This window comes from Eptesicus fuscus, chromosome 17, assembly GCF_027574615.1.
Source record: "Eptesicus fuscus isolate TK198812 chromosome 17, DD_ASM_mEF_20220401, whole genome shotgun sequence".
NCBI classification, from domain to species: Eukaryota; Metazoa; Chordata; class Mammalia; order Chiroptera; family Vespertilionidae; genus Eptesicus; species Eptesicus fuscus.
In genome coordinates this window covers 16,128,239-16,151,818 of record NC_072489.1, presented here as the reverse complement: position 1 = coordinate 16,151,818, position 23,580 = coordinate 16,128,239, and the positions used below count along the sequence as shown (strand labels likewise).

Sequence of the window (23,580 nt, the reverse complement as noted above, 5' to 3'; positions counted from 1 at the left end):
ACTGGAGCTGCAGTTTATTTGGTTAAGCTGCCACAGGGCAGGCCATTTATATGCAAAAGCCGCTGTGTGGAGCCTGGGCGGGTTTGTAGATTGAGCAGGGCGGGGTCTCAGGGCATCACTAGGCTAGGGCATGGCAAACAGTGATGGCTGCCAGCCAGCCTTCTCTGCCTTTCTGTGTTTCCAAGTCCCCATGTCCCGTGCTCCAGCGCAGTAAACAATGATTGCTGGGTGCTCCTCTGCAAAAAAGTCACCCTCACTTTCCGACCTGATGGCCAACAGTCCCCGTAGGCGTCTGGGTCCCCCGCGTGTCCCCAGAAACTGGCTTTCAGAGTGATCTGGAGCTTGTCTCCCTTCGGGTTGAAAAAAAGCCGTGCGCCCAGTCACCCGCCACCAGCCCTATTCACCTGCCTCCATACCACAGCTTTTCAGCATTTGTGCTCCTTTCTCTTTCTAGTTGTAAAACTTCCACTCAGCCAGCTTTCCTGTGGTTCTGGGTGATAGACGTTCTGTCTTTTAGTTGTAGTTTTGAAATTGTTGTGCGAGGCGGCAGTTTAGATGTTTACCTTTGTCGCCATCTTGGTTTCTCTCCTCGGCAGTTCATTTTTAAATATGATGGGCTTTGCAAACATGTAAGTGGTCTGGGCTTCTCTTGATCTCTGAGAGACCCTGCCCAGATGGGAAGGGAAGTCTCAACAAGGTTATAGAGAGAGCAGGAATAGACCTTACAGTCAATTTTGCCTGCCAAATAATTATGCCAGGGCCAGCTTGGTTAGAAATGCGGGTGCTGCCCTTGCCTGGTAGCTCAGTTGATTAGAGCATCGTCCTAATAGGTCAACATTACGGTTTGGATCCCCAGTCAGGGCACATACAAGAATCAACCAATGAATGCATAAATGGGTGGAACAGAAAATTGATGTTTCTCTTCCCCCCCGCCCCCCCCCACCCACACACACTCCTCCCTCTCTCTCTTTAAAAACAATAAAAAGCCCTATCTGGTTTGGCTCAGTGGATGGAGCGTTGGCCTGAGGGGTCCCAGATTCGATTCCAGTTAAGGACACATGCCCAGGTTGCAGGCTCGATCCCCAGTAGGGGGCGTGCAGGAGGCAGCTGATCAACAATTCTCTTTCATCATTGATGTTTCTCTTTCTCTCTCCCTCTCACTCCATCTCAGAAATCAATAAAAATATATTTTAAAAAAAGAGGTAATGGAGGTGCTGGGTTCAGTGGCTCCAGTGGGGAAAGCCTCACCTTCTAGCCAATAGTGTTCTCTTTCTTCTTCTGCCTGTTTGCTTCCAGTCTCCCAGGTGTTGTCCGTGCCTTGTGTGTAGGATGTGCTTGTGGCCTGACCAGCTCTCTTGAAAGGACAGGTCCCAAGATGTAAACACCTGCTGCTTTGGATATGCTCCAGGGTAACCTGATGTCCATGAAATCAGATTTTCAGGTGTACTATTCCATAGTACTCCAGTCTTTCGCTAACAGAATATTTTGTGTGTGTGTGTGTGTGTGTGTGTGTGTGTGTGTGTGTGATAGTATCTATAACCCAAATGTCTATAGTGTCTAAGGTTAGGTTTTATTAATACAGGGAATTTGATATAGGATAGTTACTCTCACCCCCAACATGTTTTGGGGTGGGGTGGGGTGAAAGTATTAACTTGTTCACTGTTTCAGAAAGCTTTTCAGATTTATTTATTGATTGATTGATTTATTGATTAATCCTCATCCGAGGATATTATTCCATTGATTTTTAGAGAGAGTAGAAAAGAGAGAGAAAGACAGAGAGAAGCATCAGTGTGAGAGAAATACATTGATTGGTTGCCTCCTGCACGCGCCCCAACCAGGGCCCGGGCTGGGGAGGAGCCTGCAACCAAGGTATGTGCTCTTGACCGGAATCGAACCCAGGACCCTTTGGTCCACAAGCTGATGCTCTATCCACTGAGCCAAACCAGCTAGAGTAGCTTTTCAGATTTAAATTATTGAGCAGTATATATCTCAATAGGTCCATGAGACTGTCTCCTTTATATTCTTTTGTCCAAAGCTCTCTCCTTTCCTTGACTAAATCCGTGAGCTGGGATATGTTGATTGATATTTACAGAAAGCAGATTGAGATAGTTTGGCTTCAAGGTGAGTTACCTGTATATTGCCATAGTAGACTGCCCCCCTTTGTTAAGCCAGGACCATTACTAAAGCATGTGTTACTTTTTTATAGAAAGGATTCTTGTGTTGGGGGGGAAGGTGGGACGGAGGGAAGGAGCAGGGGTGGGGGAGGAGGTGGGAGGGGAGAGAAAGAGAGAGAGAAAGAATATTATTCCATTGGAAAAATAACTCGAAGAGATGCTGTGAAGAGAATCATGTTTATAAGTAGGCCTGAGCTTCTGAGGGCAGGAGCAGTGCTGTCTTCACCTTCTGCATCACAGCTTTCCTAACCTTTCGGGTAAAAATGACTACTCCCACTTTTATGTTCCTTCAATACATGCGGGATATACTTCTAAATACTAATTTGTATTTGTTTACATGTATGTCTCTGCCCAAGGTGGTAACCCCTTAAAGCTAGGGACTTAAAAAAATCTGTTTCCAGGACTCATAACATGTAGTATGTGCTCAATATGTCAGATGAACAAATATATGAAAGGATTAAGCTAAATGAATTTAAAATTAGTAACTTACTAGTATTTCTGGATGCAGTCTAGAAGAATGTTTAAAAATGACTTGTGGCGGCCTGGCCGGCGTGGCTCAGTGGTTGAGCACTGATCTGCAAACCAGGAGGTCACAGTTGGATTCCTGGTCAGGCCATATGCCCAGGTTGCAGGCTCGATCCCCAGGGTGGGGCGTGCAGGAGGTGGCCGATCCATGATTCTCTCTCATCATTGATGTTTCTCTCTCTTCCTCTCTGAAATCAGTACAAATATATTTTAAAAAAAACCAAAAAACAAAAACCTGGCTACTTCTTCTGACCGTCTCCTTTTAAAATAAAATGACTTGTGGCAATCAATCTTTATCATCTCTGGATTTGTTTCCCCCTTATTTTTCTTAAATAAAAAAATTCAGTATAAGGTTGTTTTGTGATTAGGGATCATTGAAGTCACATGGAACTAAATTTGGAATCTTTACATCTCTTAAATTGTATCAAGTTATATCATGTGGTAATTCTTGGAAGAATGGATTAAATGAGTGAACATATTTCAGGTCCCATGAGGCTGTCTTTGGTCCATTGATTCTCTAAACCATAAGAATTTTCTATTAATTTAGGTTGAAGACTCAAAGGCAGAGGGAAGCCTTAACCTGTTAGTTGATGGATTTAAAGTATCACTGTTATTAATATATAGTCAAGATATATAATTATTTAGGAAACAGATCTTAGCCCTGCTGTCAGTCTCTAAAATGATTTTAAAAATTCGGATTTGTGTTAAAAAGTAGAATATCACTTTAAGAAGCGAGGCAGCTTTAGTGTTTATATAAAATCTCATTTTCCACAGACAACACAGACTCCTTCCTGTTTCTGACTACTGGTTAGTCATGGTGGGATTTGTTTGGCTTTTATGAATGCCATTAAATTTTAATGTACAGATCAGATGTCTTATTATAGGAAAAAAATGGTGCAGTGTCTGTTTTGGCCCTATCATTTTACCATACAAGGGAACCATTAGAGGAGAATCAAATTGATTCCCGCAAAGCTTTCATCTTTCTTTGTTGTTTCCTTTCTCTATGATGACTACTTATTTTTTGTTTTTCCCCAAATTTGAAACACGTATGCAGTAACTGGATCCTTACAAATAGGTGTAGTGCAACAGTTGCATTCTATGATGCTTAGGTTTGCTATAATTTCATCCAGATTCCTGTTACCTGGAAATAAAATCAAGTTTGTTACTTTTTAAAGTTAATTTCTCTGGGCCAGGTGATTTCATGATTGCCTGTAATTGTTGAAAATTCGCTCATTCATTTAAATATTTATTGAGCACTTAGTATGTGTCAGGCATTGTAGTCTATGAACACATTAACGAGCAAGATAGACAGGGTCCTTGCCCTGCTGAACTTACAGTCTTGTGGGAGATAGTGGAAATTAAACTGAGAGGGTATGATATGTCTCGTGAGAGCACATAAGAGAGGTACTCATAGATTTAGGATCGGTTCCTCAAGTAAGAGGCTTTTAAAAGTGGAGTCTAAAAGAACAAGTAGGGGTTAGTCAAGTAAAAGAGGGGAGAGAGAGGTGTTTCAGTTAGAGGGAATGGCTATAAAAAACCTTGAAGCAACAGGTAAGTTCTCTCCAACTAGTGGTCTTTAATGAGTGGTTGGCTATTCTTAAAGGACTTTTGAAATGCTTCTCTGGAATATTTTAAAGTTTTCATTTAAACATTTTTAAATCATAACTTTAGTTGCAAAACATATATTTTTGCCATATTGTATACTATATACATGTATTAAAAATGTTTTCATATAAATTTCACTCATTAATTTATGGAAAACATCTGCCATAATCATTGTCAAAGCCAGTCCTCATTGTCTGAGTAGAATGCCAAACCGAATTTACTTTTTTAAACTTTATTTTTTAAAAAGCTCTTGCTTCAGTCAATTATCTTTTAAAGATATTTAAAGAGTAAGGAAAAAAAGTATTTTTCTATTTACCCAGATAATTACAACTTGGTGCTCTTTTTTGTCTTTTTCTTTTTTTTCTGTAAATCCAAATTTCCATCTGGCATACTTTTTCTTCTTCCTTTAACATTTCTTATAGTTCAAGTCTGCCAGTGATGAATTCTTTCAGCTTTTGTATATCTGAAAAAGTTTTTATTTCACGTTAAATTTTGAAATATATTTTCTTTGGGTATAGATTTTGACAGATTTCTTTTTTCTTTGAGTACTTTGCTCCACTCTCTTCTGGCTTGCATTATTTCCAAAGAGAAGTTTTTTGTTATTCTTATCTTCATTACTTAATGCAGCAATTTTCAAGCTTTTTTTTTTTTTTATCTCTTGGCACACATAAATTAATTACTAAAACTCTGTGGCACACCAAAAATGATATATTTTACTTTTGCTGATCGGACAAAAAAGTAGGTATAATTTTGATTCACACCAGATGGCAGTTGTGTTGGTTGTTGTCATTTTTTTAATTTGACAACTTAAGGGAAAAGAGGTCAGTGCCCCTGACTAAATAGGTATTGCAAGTTTTAAAAATTCTTGTTGGCACACCAGTGTGCTGCAGCATATTGGTTGAAAATCTCTGACTTAGTGGGTACAGAGTGTTTTTCTGAGGTGATGAAAGCGTTTTGACACAAGAGAGAGGTGGTGGTTATTCAACATTGTGAATACACTAAATGCCACTTAATTGTATCCTTTAAAACGACAAATTATGTGTCATGTGAATTTCACCTCAAATTAAAAAAACTATATTGAGATTCTATTTTGGTCTTGCATATCGATGAAGATACATTGTTTTTATTACACGCTATGTTATTGAGACTGCGGAAACAGGCACTCTAATCCACTGTGGTAGGAATGTAAATTAATAACTTCTGTGGATGGCAATATGGCATTTGTCAAAACTAAAATGTCCATACTTTTGACTTAGTGATTCTATTTCTATACTGTCTACTACAGATCTATATATTTAAAAATGATATGTATTCAAGGTGATTCATTGCAGTAGGCTAATAAATTATGGGCTAGTTATGTAGTTGTATAAAAGAATGAGGAGGCTTTTTATGTATTTTTATAAGAACACTAGAGAGCGGCGGCGGGGGCGCACAGGTGGCCTGGGGCGGCTCCTCTGGCGGAGGAGCTCTGTCCTGTCAGAAGGGGGCCGGGCCGGGGTCACGTTTGCCCCCCCCCCCCCCCCGCTCAGGTAGACCAACCCCCACCTCCCCGTCACCTGCCGCGCATGCACGGGCAGCGCGTCCGCACCCGGGCCCTCGGACACGCACCGCCCAGCGCTCCCAGAGCTTGGCGCGGGCCGGGGGCGGGGGCTGCGTTCTGCGCTGTACCAGAGGGCCTCCCCACCCAGACCACCAGGACCCCCGTTCCCACGAGAATGGCCCAGATGTCTCACGTGCAGGAACTCTTCCACGAGGCAGCCCAGCAGGTAATTTTCAGTAAAGAACAACACAAAGCCAAAACAAATTCTAACTTAAAAACAGACACAAGAAAAAACTGAAACATGGACTGGTGAGGGTGGCGACTGCTGCTTGCGTCTCCCCAGACCGGGCGGCTGCTCCTCTCAGTCAACACCGAAGCCGGGGCCATGGGCTCGTGGGCGCCGCGGCAGCTGCTGTGGCGGAGGCCGCGGACTCGGCGCAGCGGCTCTCGGTGAAGGAAGAGACCATCTTTCTGCAGGAGGGGCGCATCCGCGCCACCGACCTGGCCGAGCTGCGCAGTGAGATCCTCGGGGCCCCGGAGGCCGCCAACACCGATTTGGAGGATTCTTAGGAGTTCTCATCTTACATTCAAGCCCTCTAGCCATTTTGACGGAGGAGAATCAAGACGGCGGCTAAGAGGCCCCAGGTGCGGAGAGGGAGCGGGCTCGGGGGCTTGGGGAGAAGGCGGGTGGGCGCCGCCCCCGCAGGCCGCCCGGCCCGGGGCACTGGGGACGCGGCGGCGGCGGCGGCGCCTGGAGCCCGGCGGCCGCCCAGCGCCCATCCCCACCGCGCAGCCCCCGCGCGCCTGGTTCCGTGGGCCGCGCGCCCCGCACACCGGACGGAGGCCCGGGCGCCCTCTCCGTGCACCTCCCAGCGGCGCTAGACTTCAGTAGAGTTGACTGAATTGAAGGGATTAAGAAGTACAAATTGGGAAGTTCGAAAAAGATGGCGGCGGAGGTGAAAGGCTGACCTGTTGCCTCACATCCAGTGAAATCGGAGGGGATGAGGTGTGGAGGCGCGTGGGACTGGCTGGTGGCGGGGGAAAGGGGCTTTTGTTCCAAACCTAGGGGAGATTAGCTCTCCATCACCCTGAAATCCAGCTTCTGGGGACCCGCGGGAGACCCAGATGCCTGTGGGGAGAGGCGGGACTCTTGCGGAGGTGCGCCCAGCAATCAGTGTATGCTGCGCTGGAGTGCGGAACAAGGGGACTTAGAAACGTGGAAGGCAGAAGGACCAGACTCGCAGCCATCGCGGCTTGCCGCACCATGGCCTGTTGGCACCCTGAGACCCCGCCCCGCCCTGGGACCCACCCCGCATGTTTTGAAGACCCGCCCCGCAAGTCTTGCAGGCGCACCTGCGCTCCAAGCAACGGCTTATGCATGTGGGTGGCCTGCCCTCTGGCAGCGGACCAGATGAACTGCTGTTCTAGTCGGACTGCTCCAGGGCCACTCAGACAGGAGGAGGAAACTACAGTTTTTGCTGTAATCCTTGCTGAGTGCCTAAGGCAGTAGCTGATCTACACCCCATTGGAGACCCAGAAACGAGGGCATCTAGTGGTCTGTGGGAAATGACACCAGATTTCAACCACGCGCATAAGTGACACATTCAGTGAGCGCCAAAGCCTTGCTGCACCAAGACCCGGCCCATAAACGTGTCTCCTGCACAGCAACTCTTCCTTTATAGACAAAGAGAGCCCTCCCAGTAACACCAACAACAATCAAGACTTAACTATACAAAGGAGGACCAAGATGGAGGCATAGGGCGGAAGCCTGATTGCTGCCTACCACAACAACTTTGAGACTACAACAGGAGAGCAGAGCAGACACCATCCAAGACCACCATAGGGCTGGCTGAGTGGATGCTCTACAACTAGAATAAAAGAGGGGTATGTGGGATGATGCTGATGCTGGTGACCCAAAGACCACACTTTAAGAACTACGGCTCAGGCGATACAACGGCGGCCTGGAACGTGCTCGGCGCAGTTCCCCCGGCGGTCTCCGGCTGAGGGGACGGCTCCACTGGCTGCCGAGCACGGACAGACGAGCCCCTATGAGACATGGGGTGGGAGACTCCGTGCTTGCTGACCTCCGAGTCCGTCAAGAATCTCAACGCCCCGGAAGCGGCCAGGTGCGCTTGCTCGGCGACCGGCCACCGCTGCAGACCCAAGGGCCGACGCAGCGACGCCGGACCGGCCCGCCGCCATGCACTGGGCGCACCGGAGCTTCACCGAGCCGCCGCCCGACGAGTTCTGCAGCAGCCGTCCTGGAGCTCTGGAAGGATGGCCAGGGGAATTGCTGAGGGGGGGTTGACCGGCAGGAATTGGGATCGGGAAAACGGGGCCCCGCTGGGACCCGGGTGCGGGCGGGGTTGCGCGCCTCTGGGCTCGGGTGTGGTCACACGCCTCTGGGTATAGGTGAGGCCTCACATCCCTGGGTCGGGGTGAGGCCACGTGCCCCTGGGCCCAGGTGAGGCCAGATTCCGGGTCCGGGTGAGGCCATGTGCCCCTGGACCCGGATGACGCTGGGTCCCGTGCCCGGGTGAGGCTAAGCGCCCCTGGGTCTGGGGGAGGCCGCACTCCCCTGGGTCCGAGTGAGGCCAGATGTCCCTAGATCCAGTTGAGGCCTCGCACACCTAGGCCCGGGTGAGGCCACGTGCCCCTGGGTCTGGGAGAGGCCAAGCGTCCCTGGGTCCGGGTGAGACCATGAGTCCCTGGATCCGGGTGAGGCCTCGTGCACCTAGGCCCGGGTGAGGCCACGTGCCCCTGGGTCTGGGAGAGGCCAAGCGTCCCTGGGTCCGGGTGAGACCATAACATAATGGGGTTATTGGATGTGAGATTAGAAGAGATGATCTGTCAGGTTCTTTTCAACTCTGAATGGATGGGTGAATGAATGAATACATTTTAGTAGTACATGAGGGTCAAGTAGAATAGTTGGTTTATGCATTTTGGGTTCTTCTTTTAAATGAACCCCTGTCCATCCCCCCAAAAAAACATGCTACATTTGGCTCATCAGATCATCTATATTATTAAGCTATATTAATATTAATCTATTAAAAACTGGTTCAGTTATTAATGCCAATGACATTTTTTAAAAATATATATTTTTATTGATTTCTTAGAGGGCAAGAGAGGTAGAGAGAGATAGAAGCATCAATAATGAAACAGAATCATTGATTGGCTGCCTCCTGCATGCCCCCTACTGGGATCAAGTTCGCAACCCCGGCATGTGTTCTTAACCGGAATCAAACCTGGGACCCTTCAGTCCACAGGCTGACGCTCTATCCAATGAGCCAAACCAGCTAGGGCAATGACATTTTAATTAACAACATAGTTTTTGAGAACTGTTTTCAAACAGCCCAGTGGATTTGTCAAACAAATCCATATAGCTAGATGAATGAGAAATTTATGTATCACCTCATAATTTTTCTTTGTGTTTTCTCCTATTTCTTTGCTTTTCTGATTATTAAATTTCACTTAACACAGTGCTTTGAAAGTTTTTTTAAAGATGATAAATCTGAAACTGTTGTCAAGGATTTCAGTTCTTGGTGTAGTGTCTTTTAATGGCAGTGTGCATAGGTGAGGAGTAAGGAAACAAAGGAGATACAGAGATACAGCAACCTGAAGTAAAAGGTCTGAAACATTTTCTCATCATTTTTTGTTGCCAGGAAATATCAAAGAACAAGGCTTAATTAGTATAGTGAACAATGAATGAATGATTGTGCTGCACTTAATGTGTATGTAAGCAAAAAACTTCTATTATAAGATAGTCTTGGCTATTTTTTAGGTGGAAAAAATGTGAATTTATATCCATTTACATTCTTTGTATTTACATGTGATATTCTTCTGCTTCATTTTGCCAGTGATATTCTTTCTATTTGCATGTGATATTCTTCTGCTTCATTCTAACTCCCTATTCATTCCCACAGGGTTGAAAATGCTTGCACCAAGCTTGTCCAGGCATCCCAGATGCTTCAGTCAGACCCTTACTCAGTGCCTGCTCGAGATTACCTAATTGATGGGTCGAGGGGCATACTCTCCGGCACATCGGACCTGCTTCTCACCTTCGATGAGGCTGAGGTAGGCAATCTGAGGCCCATGTAGATCTCTTTCAGACAGAAGCCTAGCCTCAAAGATAATAATGGAGGATTGATGATTGTTTAGAATGAGAAAATATTGAATAGCTACACATCTGAACTACTGTTGTTTTCTACTTAATTGTTCACTCAGTTGACTACTCTGAAATATATTTCCAGGTTCGTAAAATTATTAGAGTTTGCAAAGGAATTTTGGAATATCTTACAGTGGCAGAGGTGGTAGAAACTATGGAAGATTTGGTCACTTACACAAAGAACCTTGGACCAGGTTAGTCATATCCAATTTTTATATTAACATTTTTATGGCTTGTCCATGTTTGATCAAGAGGAAAAGGCACTCCACCCTATTTTTTTGCAGAAGATAGGTAATGATGCATTAGGCTTTTAGGTGTCTGTACTTGGTTGTTGGAGCTAATGCTACGCTTCTATTGAGTAGATATCATTGTCTCTGAAAGCTGAATCTGCTTTCTACAAATCCTGGCCCTGTCTAATGAATTAAACTAGACATTGCAGATGTTGCTGGAGAATGTAGGAAATACTTTTCTACGGCTGTAATGCTTAAGGCCACCCTGAACCCTGACCTCTCAATTCCACACTACACAGCCGTCCTTCACTGTCTGCCAGCTGGCCTGAAGCTCTTTATGACCTCTTAGCTTGCTCATTAGCCCGCCTACTATTATGGATTCATGCCCTAGCCCAGGAATGCATAATGTAATCAGACCTAGAAGGAGAGAAGAGCTACTGTGGCTAAATCTCATTCTGAAATGACTGTTTAGTCATCTGAGAATTGAATATTCAAAATACATGAACAGATACCAGATACCAGCTTTTGATGTTTTAGACATATAACATGAACTTGAAGGTTCTTGGAGTGTGAATGAGACCAATGACAAGACACATCTGATGTTTAACTTGTCAGTATTAAAGATCATATACTACCTTATAAAATTCTTGCATCTTATGTTAAATGATTTTCAAATTTGATTTTAGGGGAGGAAGAGAGAGGGAGAGGGGAGGAAGAGAGAGAAACATTGATGTGAGAGTAAAACATCAATGGGCTGCCTCCTGCACTTACCTGGGATTGAGCCCACAACCTGGGCATGTGTCCTGATTGGGAATCAAACTGGCAACCTTTAGGTGTACAAGACGATACCCAACCAACTGAGCCACACTGGCCAGGGCTGTTAAATGATCTTTAACTAGCAGTATTTTCATGAGGTTTCAGTGCAGTCATTCTGAGAGCTTATGGCAGTTAAAAATTTCTCTGAACCATCACTGAAAAGATCACCAGGAGATGGCTTTAGTCCTCTTTTAACTTTCTCATAGTACTGGAAAAAGGTTTTATTTCTTCAAATGAAATCTTATGCAGAATCCCAACATATAAAAGACAAAAATGGAGCTACTCTGGATGAAGAAGGGACTACCCCATCTTTTCCACCCCACCGTTCCCATTTTCCTTGGTACCCCTTAAAAAGCTGTAAAACTATTTAAGAAATCTTGAGAACAGCTTGAAAAATCAAAGCTTAGAGTCACATCACCTTCGAATAATACCCAAAGTCAACAGAAAGTGCTAGCAGGCTGATTCCAAAACACCAGATGCTTTCAAACGCTGTCATCACTAATATTATTTTTATAATATTTGTATTTCTAGTTGTAAAAGTAGTACCTTCTTATTTTGGACAAATTGGAAAGTACAGTAAAACATAAAGATGAAAACAAAACACATTATTTAATTCTTTAGATTTTTTTCAGTCACTAGATTCTTAGTACCAGGCTCCATAAGATTCTTACCTACATGGACACATTGGGCAGATACTAGTACATGCTGTGAAACCTGCATCCATGGTAGCCAGGCAAATGGTGACTTTATTTTTTACAAATATGTATTTATTCACTTGAATACCTTTTTATACTTGTGAATGTATTTATGCCAAACGTGAAAATTATGTCACATTTAGTTTTACATTTAATAAGTTATTTTTAATGAAAAACATAAAGTTGCATTAAGTTAGAAATGTCTTAAAAATTCTCTACCGTAAATGCTAGCGTTCAGCGGTAGTGTCTGTTGTTCAAATAAGTGAGCTTTCATAGTAATTCGTAGTGGACTTAGGCTCAGAAAGCCAGACTCTGGGTTGTTTCACTACTCACCCCGCTTATTCCTTATGCCCCAGGAATGACTAAAATGGCCAAGATGATTGACGAGAGGCAGCAGGAACTGACGCACCAGGAGCACCGAGTGATGCTGGTGAACTCCATGAACACCGTGAAAGAGTTGCTGCCAGTTCTCATTTCAGGTATTTTCTGCCTATACTTTATCTTATGGGGGAAAATTTAACATGTTCTAGACTCTGATGTTTGTTTTCTTTTGCTGCTTATTCGCATGTCCTTCTGCTTGGGTAAGAATGAGACCCGAGGGGTTGGGTATTACCTGAAGGCTGCAGCTGATTATTCATCTTCTCCAATGCTCTTCTTTTCTTCCCGTGTTTGAAACTGCCCTTTCTGTTGCCTAGTTCTGTTCTTCTGAAGCTCTTTTTCTGGGAGGTGGACACTCCTCTAGAAACTCTAGTCTTGGATATTTGGATTTTGACATCTTTATTTGTAAAGCAACTAGGAGATGGATTGGATATTATAGAGTACTACAGTATATGATAAGGAAGTAAACCCAGAGCCTTTTCATTGTTGGTTAACACAGGTTTTTTGTTTTGTTTTTAATCGAAAGAATTTAACTTATCTTTACATTATGGAGCTGGTGGTCTATGCCACCTGGGGCCACCTTCCCACTGGGCCGAGTCCAGAAATGCAACATGGGGACTGTTCTTTTTTTTTTTTTTTTTTTAATATATTTTATTGATTTTTTACAGAGAGGAAGAGAGAGGGATAGAGAGTTAGAAACATCGATGAGAGAGAAACATCGATCAGCTGCCTCTTGCACACCCCCTACTGGGGATGTGCCCGCAACCAAGGTACATGCCCTTGACCGGAATCGAACCTGGGACCCTTGAGTCCGCAGGCTGACGCTCTATCCACTGAGCCAAACCGGTTTCGGCGGGGACTGTTCTCTAAACTAGCAACAGGGAGCTGCACTTGTCAAGCAGCTAGTATGTAGCAGGCGCCTCACGGTTATGTAAGTTATCCTAGTCAGGTTGTGGGTTAGTTAGTGTAACTCTCAGAGAGCAGCTTTATTTAAAATTTTTTATGAGGCATGCCACTGTGACCCCGGGCTACTGCCTTCCTGCTTTGGCATTTCAAGTAGAAGCCAAAAAGGAGATGCGAGTGTAAGCATTCAGAAAGCCCTTACATGAACTAGAAAACAAACCTTTGTAATTAGAGTCTTCTAATCTCCATGGAAATATGTTTTTGAGGCCAATAACTGTTCGATGTGGCAGAAAGATGGTTGGGAAGAGGGTTTCTAAGCTGGGTAACTCAATAAAGTGTTGATTAGTCTTTGTTTTTACAATTTTAATTATTTTATGGGAGGAAATTCTTTTTCTCCACTGCTTCATATTATTATTATTATTTCTTCTTCTTCGCTGTTGGGGGTTAGGAAGTCTCTGCTACATGTTGAGAGAAATCCTGGAAGATAAATTGAACACGTTGGGAACTCCCATTAGGATTGGGGGCAGCAGCATTGTCTGGTTACAGTTTTAAGTAACTGTTTTCATCTTGTCCCATTAAGTCTGTGTTAGCTAGGGACAGTGTTAGGGCTGGGATGCCAGCTGATTTAGAAGGATATTGGGTATTTTGTGATTGTAGGTCATCAGCATATGCATGTTAAATTAGTTCCCTGATCATGTTGTGCTGATGGTTTGTACCTTCAGTTTTCATTACAGTAAAGGTTGCAATATTGGAACTTTATTGGCAGATTTGCAGTGTTTGTTCTCCGCCCCCCCCCCCCCTTTTTTTTTTTGGTAAGATCTTAGAAGCCCAAAACATGTGTTCAAGGTGTGGAACATTTTGTGTGAATATTGTTGTACGGCAAAATTCAATTCCAACCTTAGTTGTTTATTTTCACAGCTATGAAGATTTTTGTAACAACTAAAAACTCAAAAAGCCAAGGAATAGAAGAAGCTTTGAAAAATCGCATCTATACTGTAGAAAAGATGAGTGCCGAAATTAATGAGATCATTCGTGTATTACAACTCACTTCTTGGGATGAAGATGCCTGGGCCAGCAAGGTAAGTTTTACTGGAGGAGAAATGAGCAAAAGCCAAATTCTCCCCTCCTGGGGGTTTGATTGTCTCACATTTTATCTTGTAACGATGTGTACCATAAGACTACTCAGATATTATGAAAGCAATTTCTTCTTCCCTTTTGTCTCATGGGTTACTTGCTGCTTTTGTAAATTCCCTTTGTTCCTCGATAGAACAATCGATAGGAATGTGGGGTGAATGTTGGCTGAAGGCTGAGATGTGTTGCTTTTCCTTCAGGCTAGAGTCCCAGGGATTAGGTTGGTGGAGGAATTCTGGTGTGGTGTGTGCTCCCCGGGGTGGGAGCCCTGCCTTTTATGTGGGCGGTTGTTGCTAGGTAACGAAGAGACTTAATATATCTATGACTGGTTTTTATGGAAAACTTTTCCTAAACCAACCTTTGACCCAGAGAAATCTACAGAGAAAACTTGGGCATTTCTAGGTGTGTGCCTTCATCATTCCATGTTTCCTCAGGAAAGCTTAATTAAAATATTAGTTTTCACATTTGTCAGTTAGTATGAGGGGTCCCTTCACTCTTTAGAATTTAGTCTGGAATTTCTTCTTGGACTCCAAAAGGGTTGGTGGGTTCCCTCCAGAGGCGAGCAGCAGTAGATTTGTGTGGCTGCTGCTCTGGTCTGCTTCTCCCTAACCAGTGAGTATTTTGAGGGAACAGAAATACTTGGGTTTACACTTTCCTTGTAGGAACCCAAGAAACACACTGTCTCCAGCACCCAGCTTACCCACGTGTGACCCAGATGTAGTCTCCAGGGCCACCTAGCGGGCTGGTAGCCCACTAAGAGGGGATTTTGTAGTATGACTTCCATTTGGTGCTCAGTGGGGCTATTTGTCCGCAGGTCACCTATGAGGTAAGGTCAAAACTGGGGCCTCAAACTAGAAAGTGGATCTAAATATGAAGAAACTAGTCAGCTTATCTGAGTTATGGATTTGTTAATAGAGGCACGAAGTTCTTGAACAAGTTCTAAGACTGTATTTTAAATCTGTATGGTAAAATCATTTTAATTTTACTTAATTTTGTTTTTGCGTATTTGACAGCTTTCACTTCCCTGTTATGACTTCTTTATGCATCTTTTTTGTTTTCTTGTTTGTTTTATTCTTTTTTCTCACGTTTAGAAGGTAAGCTTTTTGTTGCCCTCTAGTTTTCTTTCTTTTTTTTTTTTTTCACTTAAAAGAGAAAAAGCATGTCTGAGGGTGTTTGTGCTGTGTGCCATGCCTTATTCTGTGTGCCGGTGTGTAACACTGTGCTCGAATATGCGTCAGATTGTGACTTAATATGGGACTCAAGGCTGTGCTGGGCAGACTGACTCGAGCTCATCTTGAGCAATGTCTTTGGGGAAAGCAAAAGAAAACACTGAGGGCCTGTTGTTTTAGTGAGTGCTTTCATTCTTGGAGAACTGTTCTGGTGTAGTCATTCCGACTGACTTCATTTGAAGGGCAGGTTTCCCCATGTAGCTGGGTGACCCCTATGTTACCTGTGGACCCTGATCTTAGGAAACTTCCAGCTGATTTCATCTCTATCATCAGTCTCCTTTGCAGGCTCTGGAATTTTGCTTTTGGAGATGTGCCATTATGGTGTCAAGCCATAATGAAAATGGGTAGGCTAGAGAGTTTAGATGGAGCATCTGTCCTTCACAATAATCCTCGTCTTCAAAATCAAAAGGAGAAAAGTAAGGTGTATCTAAAGTTTTTCCTGACTTCAGTCCATGGCTCACTGCATGTTCTGCTGTCTGATCTTTGAATCAGCCATCATTCTCCATGACCTCGCGGTCCCATAACCTAATCACTTTCCTTATTCTCTCGACTTTGCTTCCAGCAGATGAGAAATAGTAAAAAGGAGGAGCAGGAATTGCAGCCTTAATGCTTATCTGTTTTCAGAGGGGAAGAGCCATCCATCATTTAGTAAATAAGTGTTACTGAGCTTTATTTTGTGCGAGTGTTGAGAGCTACTTCTTAAAAAAAAAAAAAAGTGGTCAGTTGAGTGTTTCAGGATGAGGATTAGACACTTAGGGGGATGGGATATACAAGGGCAATGGACCTGGGGTCTACCGTGTACAGTCTTGTAGCTGCCTCAGTTTTATGCTGCTCTGGAAGGAACCAGGCTGTTTAGATGCTGCAAAACCAGCAGACTGAAAGAAAATAAATAAAATTAGTTCAGCCTAAAGGAGCCCAAGTACATAATGACATCAGAATGAGCAATAAATGTTTATTTGTAATTTCATTTTGTCTTTGTTATACATTTACCTGGTTCAAAAAGCAAAATGCTATAAAATGATATATATGACAAATCTCACTCCTAACCCCATTCCCATCCACCCTACCTCCTCTTTCCCCCTAAGAGTAATCATTTTTATTAGTTACAAGAGTACTTAGGAAAAAGAAATTTTACCTTGAAAATGGAAGTTGGCAACTTGGGTTTTGGGTATGTTTCCGTTTTAGTCGCATTATGCATCTTACATTGCTCTGCTGTAGGCAGTGGATTAATCAGACCTATTGTCTGTCAGTGACCCCTGGCTTCCCATTCTGTTTAATACATACGGCATCTTTTACCTCCTCTCGCCCCTACCAATAAAGAATTAACTTTGTCTTACCATACTTGTTTCATGCTTCCCTATTGGTGCAGCTTTCTCCTGGAAAGTGATGGTTCCTCTAGAAAAGTGGGGGAAGAAAGTAAGTGGAAAAAATTCCTGGTAAAAGTACATCTTGCTGAATAAGTTAAGATTTTAAAGAGGCAATGCAATAGCTGATCATTTTACTTCCATACCTACATTAAAAATGCCGATTTACAAACTTAAAAATACCTAGACTTCAAATACTTAATTTTATTGTTTTTATGTTTACAAATTGTGTTTTTATTGGCTTTAGAGAGAGAGAAAGGGAGAGGGAGAGAGGGAGAAACATCAATGAGAGAGATACATTGATCAGCTGCCTCTTACATGTCCCCCATTGGGGATCAATCCTGCAACCTGGGCATGTGCCCTGACTGGGAATTGAACTGGAGACCTCTTGGTGCATGGGACGATGCTCAACCAACTGAGCCACATCGGCAAGGGCAAAATACTTCATTTTATTTTGAGAATAAAAATTTCCCCTCTTTAAATCAACAACCATCTGATAAGTGATCATTAAAGATTAGTTTAGCATTTTTCCAGGGAATACATTGTGAAACAAAAGAATTTATGAGTTAAACAATTCTAATTCAACCCCTTTAGCAATCTATATATATGTTTTTGTATTTTTATTGTCTCTTGATGCATGCTGAGAATCAAGAGGAAATGAGAACAAATTTTAAAACCTTTTTATTGCTAAGAATTTTTGAACCCACATAGGTGCTCCTGCAACTACGCCTTGGGTCATTAGATCCTGTTACTCAGAATTAGTTCCTGTGGTGAGTCTCCTCCCACTGAGGGCCGAGGCTGGTGGTGGTTGAATGACTCAGATGTCTTGCACAGATTACTCTGTTCTTCCAAAGAAGGAAACTTGGTTAGAACATGCAATCCTCTGCAGACCATTGGGATTTAAGGGTTGATTTTTATTTCATTTTTGAAAAAATAAGGCTGCATGTGAGCTTTTTATGAGGCTCCTAGTGTTTTATTTTAGGAGCTATAAAACAAAAGATTTATCTCTTGGAGTTGGAGATCAATAGTTAATACAGGCATTTATGATATTTTATCCCCTCTCTGTGAACATGAGAAAAGCTCAAAATGTTAAAGGAATTGAAGTTTCCCTTCTCATCCAAGTGATCTCTATTTGGTACTTCTGATTGTGTGCTCATAGATGGCAAAGAGTTTTAGAGCTGGGGAGGTACCAGTAGTCTTAGTGATGGGAACTCAAGCCTGTGAGGGTAACTTGCTTGAAGTCTCAGGGCTGAACAGCCTTCTGCCGTTGCTTAATGCAGTTTGTAAGATATTATTCTACTGCCCAGTCTCTTCTTTCCAGAAACATCTTTGAGTAGGAATAGTAGGCTGGGGAGGTGTTCATGGAAAAAAGGGAGAGTAGGTTGGGCAGTGAAAGAGAGGGGATCCTTAGTCCCATATTTACAGTTTTCAAGAGCCTGTGATTGCAGGACCTTACTTTCCTACCACAGTTCCTCTTGATCGTCTATAAAAGGAACTCAGTGGTTCTTAGTATTTTTCTGTGTTACTTAGTTCTAACTTGACATTAAATTTCAGGACTGTTTCAGTTCCTGGGAATGTGTGTAAGAAGGAGTTCTTTTAGGTTCTTCCACCTCTTGGTATGTGGGAGGAGTGCCAAGGCACTGTGGTTTTTCATTTAAAACATGAACTCATAAGAGTTTTACAGTAAAAGGGACCGTGGTGGGAGGGGACCAGCTGTTGCTGAAACTGCATGACCAGATCTGGCCGTTTACACTCATAAGAAAAAAGAACCAAAGAACTCAGAGAAGAGATCAGTGGAGAATTTTCTCTTTCCCAAATTTGAGATTTTACAGAGACAATACTCAAATGAAGGTGCTGTTTTTTTCTCTTCTGTGTCATACCCAGATTGTATCCTGGATACTTAGATTTACATGGCACGGTCGAAGGCTTTGTGGTACACAGGGTTATGATTATTTCCATCCTTTATAAATATATCTTCTTAAAAAATATTTTTACTGATTTCAGAGAGGAAGGGAGAGGGAGGGAGAGATAGAATCATCAATGATGAGAGAGAATCATTGATTGGCTGCCTCCTTCACGCCCCCCACTGAGGATTGAGCCCATAACCCTTCAGTCTGCAGGCCGACGCTCTATCCACTGAGCCAAAGCAGCTAGGACTATAAATATATCTTAATAGTGACTTACAGTCCCAATTGTTCAGTGAATTTGCTTATATCACATCCAGTGTTAACATACTTATGTTGCTTATGACATAATTCTGTCAATCCCACAATAAACACTGCCTTTCAAAAGCAATATGTATGAGATTCTGGGAGATTTGAATATTTGTTCCCACAGACATTTTTGTTTTTAATAGATATGGCATTAAAATGTATTGTGTTTAAAATGATGATTTAAAATTTGCCCTATTTGCCAAAACCGGTTTGGCTCAGTGGGTAGAGCGTCGGCCTGTGGACTGAAAGGTCCCAGGTTCGATTCCGATCAAGGGCATGTACCTTGGTTGCGGGCACATCCCCGGTAGGGGGTGTGCAGGAGGCAGCTGGTCGATGTTTCTCTCTCATCGATGTTTCTAGCTTTCTATCCCTATCCCTTCCTCTCTGTAAAAAATCAGTAAAATAGCCGAAACCGGTTTGGCTCAGTGGATAGAGCGTCGGTCTGCGGACTGAAAGATCCCAGGTTCGATTCCGGTCAAGGGCATGTACATTGGTTGCGGGTACATCCCCGGTAGGGGGTGTGCAAGAGGCAGCTGGTCGATGTTTCTCTCTCATCGATGTTTCTAGCTCTCTGTCCCTCTCCTTTCCTCTCTGTAAAAAGTCAATAAAATATATTTTTAAAAAATCAGTAAAATATATTTTAAAAAAATAAAATAAAATAAAATTTGCCCTATTCTAGAAAGAATTTAAGGTAGCCCTTTTAGTGACTGTTTTAAATCTATAAATTGTCTAAAATTCACGCTACTAAAAATTTTGGTAACTAGTTGAAATCTCCACTTTAAAAATGCAGCTTCATTCTAAATTTGCCATTGATTCTTTTTAGGGGCAAATGAGCATCTCTTAATTTTAATTAAAAAAATTTTTTTTTATTGATTTCAGAGAGGAAGGGAGAGGAGAGAGAGAGATAGAAACATCAATGATGAGAGATAATTATTGATCGGCTGCCTTCTGCATGCCTTCTACTGGGGATCAAGCCCTAAACTCGGGCATGTGCCCTGATGGAAAATGGAACTGTGACCTTCTGGTGCATAGGTTGATGTTCAACCACTGAGCCACACCTGCCAGGCTTAACTAACTTCTTGATGTCATCTCTCCCACTGAGGAGAAAAATACTCACTTCCTGAGAATTAGAGTCTTTCCTTGAAGTGTGGTAGCCATTCACACTTTATTAGGGAGGGGGGAAAAAAGCAATGATATTTTAGGATAATAGAGCAAGTCCAATTTTTTCCATTGTGTTTGAAATCAGTTTTGGGCAATGGAGAATAAAAGCAGTCTTCCAGGTTAGTGAGAGTTATTAATTTGATTCTAGAGCTTATTTCCTGGGCAGTATTAACCAAAGTCAAAATCGACAAGGCAAAGATTGCTGAGTATTATAGAAGGTTAGTGGATTCTTTGGCAACTCTCTTTGTTAAAAGAAAAAAAAGTCTTGAGTTTCATGTAATAGAAAATAATGACATTTGATGTTAATCAACCTGAGATCAAATTGGATTTCTAGGACTGAAGAGCCCCTGTTTCTCAATCTGTAAAATTAAATTACATTTAAATTTGAGGTTCTGTGAAGTAATGAGGGAAAAATGCCTCCAGCAACCTAGCATGCAGGAACTGCTCAGTTAAAGTATTTCCTAACTAGTAGCCTTTAAATGCTAGGATAGACACTAAAAAGTTTTTCTGATCATAGTTTTCTCTTGAATTTAGATTTTAAAAATGCAATAAATATTTTCACTGAAAATATGTGGATAAATGGTTATTAATAGATTTTAAATTAATTGTTTTTACATGGATGCAATATCTCTTCTTCAGAGTGTGCACATAGTTTTTGGTGAGATCTTGTGGGTTTTTTTTTTTTTTTAATCTGTCTCTTGACAAAGTCCTATAACTTGTGTTAGACACTAAAGGCTATCTAAGGTTAGGAGATGCCTGAAATACTCTTGGAAAAGATAGTGATTTGGGCCACACTAATTTGGAATTAAGCTAACGTGACCTTTGTCTTACTTTTGAAGGCAGGTTTGCTGCACAGGTGAAAGAACGAGATAGAGGAGGAGCAGGCATTTAAACCATTTGAGAAGCAAAGCACTTTAAAAATGCCACCTGTCTGCGTGTGCTAATCACAAATGGATATTTTGAAACAGATCCTCTTACCACTCCGCCTCTTATTGGTAGATAGCTGCCATAATTCCATATAAGTTGATAATAAAACAAATTTATTTCCATTTTTTCCAGTAATTTAAGTTCACTGCTCTGTAGTTATGGCTGAGAATTTGCTCTTAGAGCCAATTTGCAACAGGAGAACAATCTGTATCTGTTTCCATGGGGGAAGCGGGTAATCCAACTCTGAGAGTCCTATCATTTGAATAGGCATTTAGGAAAAGCTGGGATCAGGCTCCTGACCTCTTAAGCCTATGAGTGCTCCCAGCCCTTATTTGTGCTAGTGCCCTGTCTGGTTTGAATTGGAAGTGGGGGTGGGGAGATGCTCCTGGTGCCCCCGTGTGGAAAACAGGTGGTACAACACCTTTAAGAACCCAAGTTTTGCTGGACTGAAAATTGAAGTTAGGGATAATGGGGTATTGCCTAGAATTTCAGAGGTTAACTCTGTGGTTTGGTGAATGAACAAAAGGGAGATAGGCTGTCTTTTAAAGTGTAAGAGACTTGAGAGATGGTTAGTCTGTCAATTGTGAGAATGGGTACGTGGGTATTGGTTATAGCGTTCTGTGCATTTTTCTATATTTTAAAAACGTTATTGAAATATATGTATACTTTTTAAGTGACTAGTCTGTTGTTTCACCTTCTCATGCTATATCCTGGGAGATCTTATGCTAATTTTGTTAGTCATTGTGAATCGTGTTGTAAATATCCATTGAGACCCACTTATTTTATCCTGCCTTTCTTCCAGGTCAGGGGTGTAAGGGAGCTAAGGATGAGGAGCGGCAGGGAAGGCCGGAAAAATGCTTCTTTCTTGCATTCCATTTAGTGGTTTATTTGTGGAATTAAAACTAAATTGCTTGGTTAACATTTTCATTTATTTTCCAACCAGTAATTCCAATTATTTTATACTAATTTAATATAGTAAGACATTACCCAGTATGTGTGTATTTCCAAGCAAGGTGTAAAAGGACTGTGATTTGTGGCACCACAAGCTAATTCAGCTTCCCCTAAGCTGAAGCGGGAGGCCTTGGCAGAGCTGCAGTAGGTGAATGTTGCCTAGTGGAAAGGCTGATACTGAGGCATGTGACAACAGGGCTTGTTCCTGCTGAAGACATTAAGCATCTTTTGGCTTGAGCTATCTTACCAGTTTTCACAGTTTAGCACTAGGGAGATCAGCAAACAATAGAATTAACTGAAGAGTTGCATGCAAGATGCTGCATTTTGACAGAAATAAGCGTTATGGTGTGATGAGAATATTTCTAAGGCTTTGCAGGACTACCTTACCTCTAGTGTATGTTAATGCTGTCACTTCTCTGTCTTACTTTGTACCGTGGTATCTCAATTTTTGCAACTGAAATAATTGTGGTATTTCTCTTCGGAAGGACACTGAAGCCATGAAGAGAGCATTGGCCTCCATAGATTCCAAACTGAACCAGGCCAAAGGTTGGCTCCGTGATCCCAGTGCCTCCGCAGGTAACTCGCTGGTTGTACTTTTCAAGTAGATACAAGAAAAAGCTAAAAAGCAAGCGGACAAAAAAAAGTAATCTTCCGAGAATCTCAGAACCCTGAGATAACTACTGCAACATTGAGGGGCATATACCATTCAATTAGTTTTGACTAATTGAAGCGTTACTAGGTCTTAGAAGGATGGAGGACATAGACTAATCAACTCCTATCATGGGGAATAAATGGAGCTGAACTGGGCATTCTTTGAAAAATTCTTGATTCACCACTTTCCTGAATCAGAAAGATAATTATTTTGAATAAAAACTCTTCTCTTCTTATTCCCTTTGGGCATATTTCCGTTTATGTCAACAAAGTACTTAATCAAGCAGATTAAATAATGATGCCAATAAGAATTGGAAACCAAAGTTAGCTTATATAAAGATAAGCCCCAAATAGTTTATTGAGCTAGGCTTTATGGATTTTCTCATCTAATATTTATTCAGTTTTAGATAAACATTTGAATGAATGTGAAAAGCCTAATGGAGGTTGGAGGTGCCGAGTACAATTAAATTGTTAGAGCCTCTTTTCATCATCCATATTCTTACCACAAGCTGCTTATTACCTCCAGATGGCTATGGTTCCAAGTATCTTTTTTAGCAGTATCTGTGGTTGTAAGGGCAGTGCTTGGCTGTTAGCTATCAGATGTATTGTCTTCTGTTCATCTTGTCGTTTGAAAGTATCTGTTCCTTCATGAATGAAATGACTTGTAAAGCATCCTCTCTAAATAATTAATGTGTTAACAATGTAGATATTGAATATCTCTTTATTTTAGGGGATGCTGGTGAGCAGGCCATCAGGCAGATCTTAGATGAAGCTGGAAAAGTCGGTGAACTCTGTGCAGGCAAAGAACGCAGAGAGATCCTGGGAACCTGCAAAATGCTAGGGCAGATGACTGACCAAGTGGCTGACCTCCGAGCCAGGTACAGTTCCTCTGCTCTTACCAGAGCAGTAGTCGGTCATAGAT

General features: G+C 42.4%; 1 protein-coding gene across 1 annotated transcript in view; it reads left to right on the top strand.

The window, feature by feature from the left end:
- The window catches only part of VCL (vinculin), a 112,926-nt gene that overhangs the window by 59,825 nt on the left and 29,521 nt on the right, over positions 1-23,580 (top strand). The window contains exons 3-8 of the mRNA XM_008145363.2: positions 9,768-9,918; positions 10,095-10,203; positions 12,107-12,229; positions 13,950-14,110; positions 22,493-22,583; positions 23,389-23,536. Coding sequence (XP_008143585.1) covers positions 9,768-9,918; positions 10,095-10,203; positions 12,107-12,229; positions 13,950-14,110; positions 22,493-22,583; positions 23,389-23,536 — 783 coding nt within the window. The remainder of the gene's footprint in view (positions 1-9,767; positions 9,919-10,094; positions 10,204-12,106; positions 12,230-13,949; positions 14,111-22,492; positions 22,584-23,388; positions 23,537-23,580) is intronic.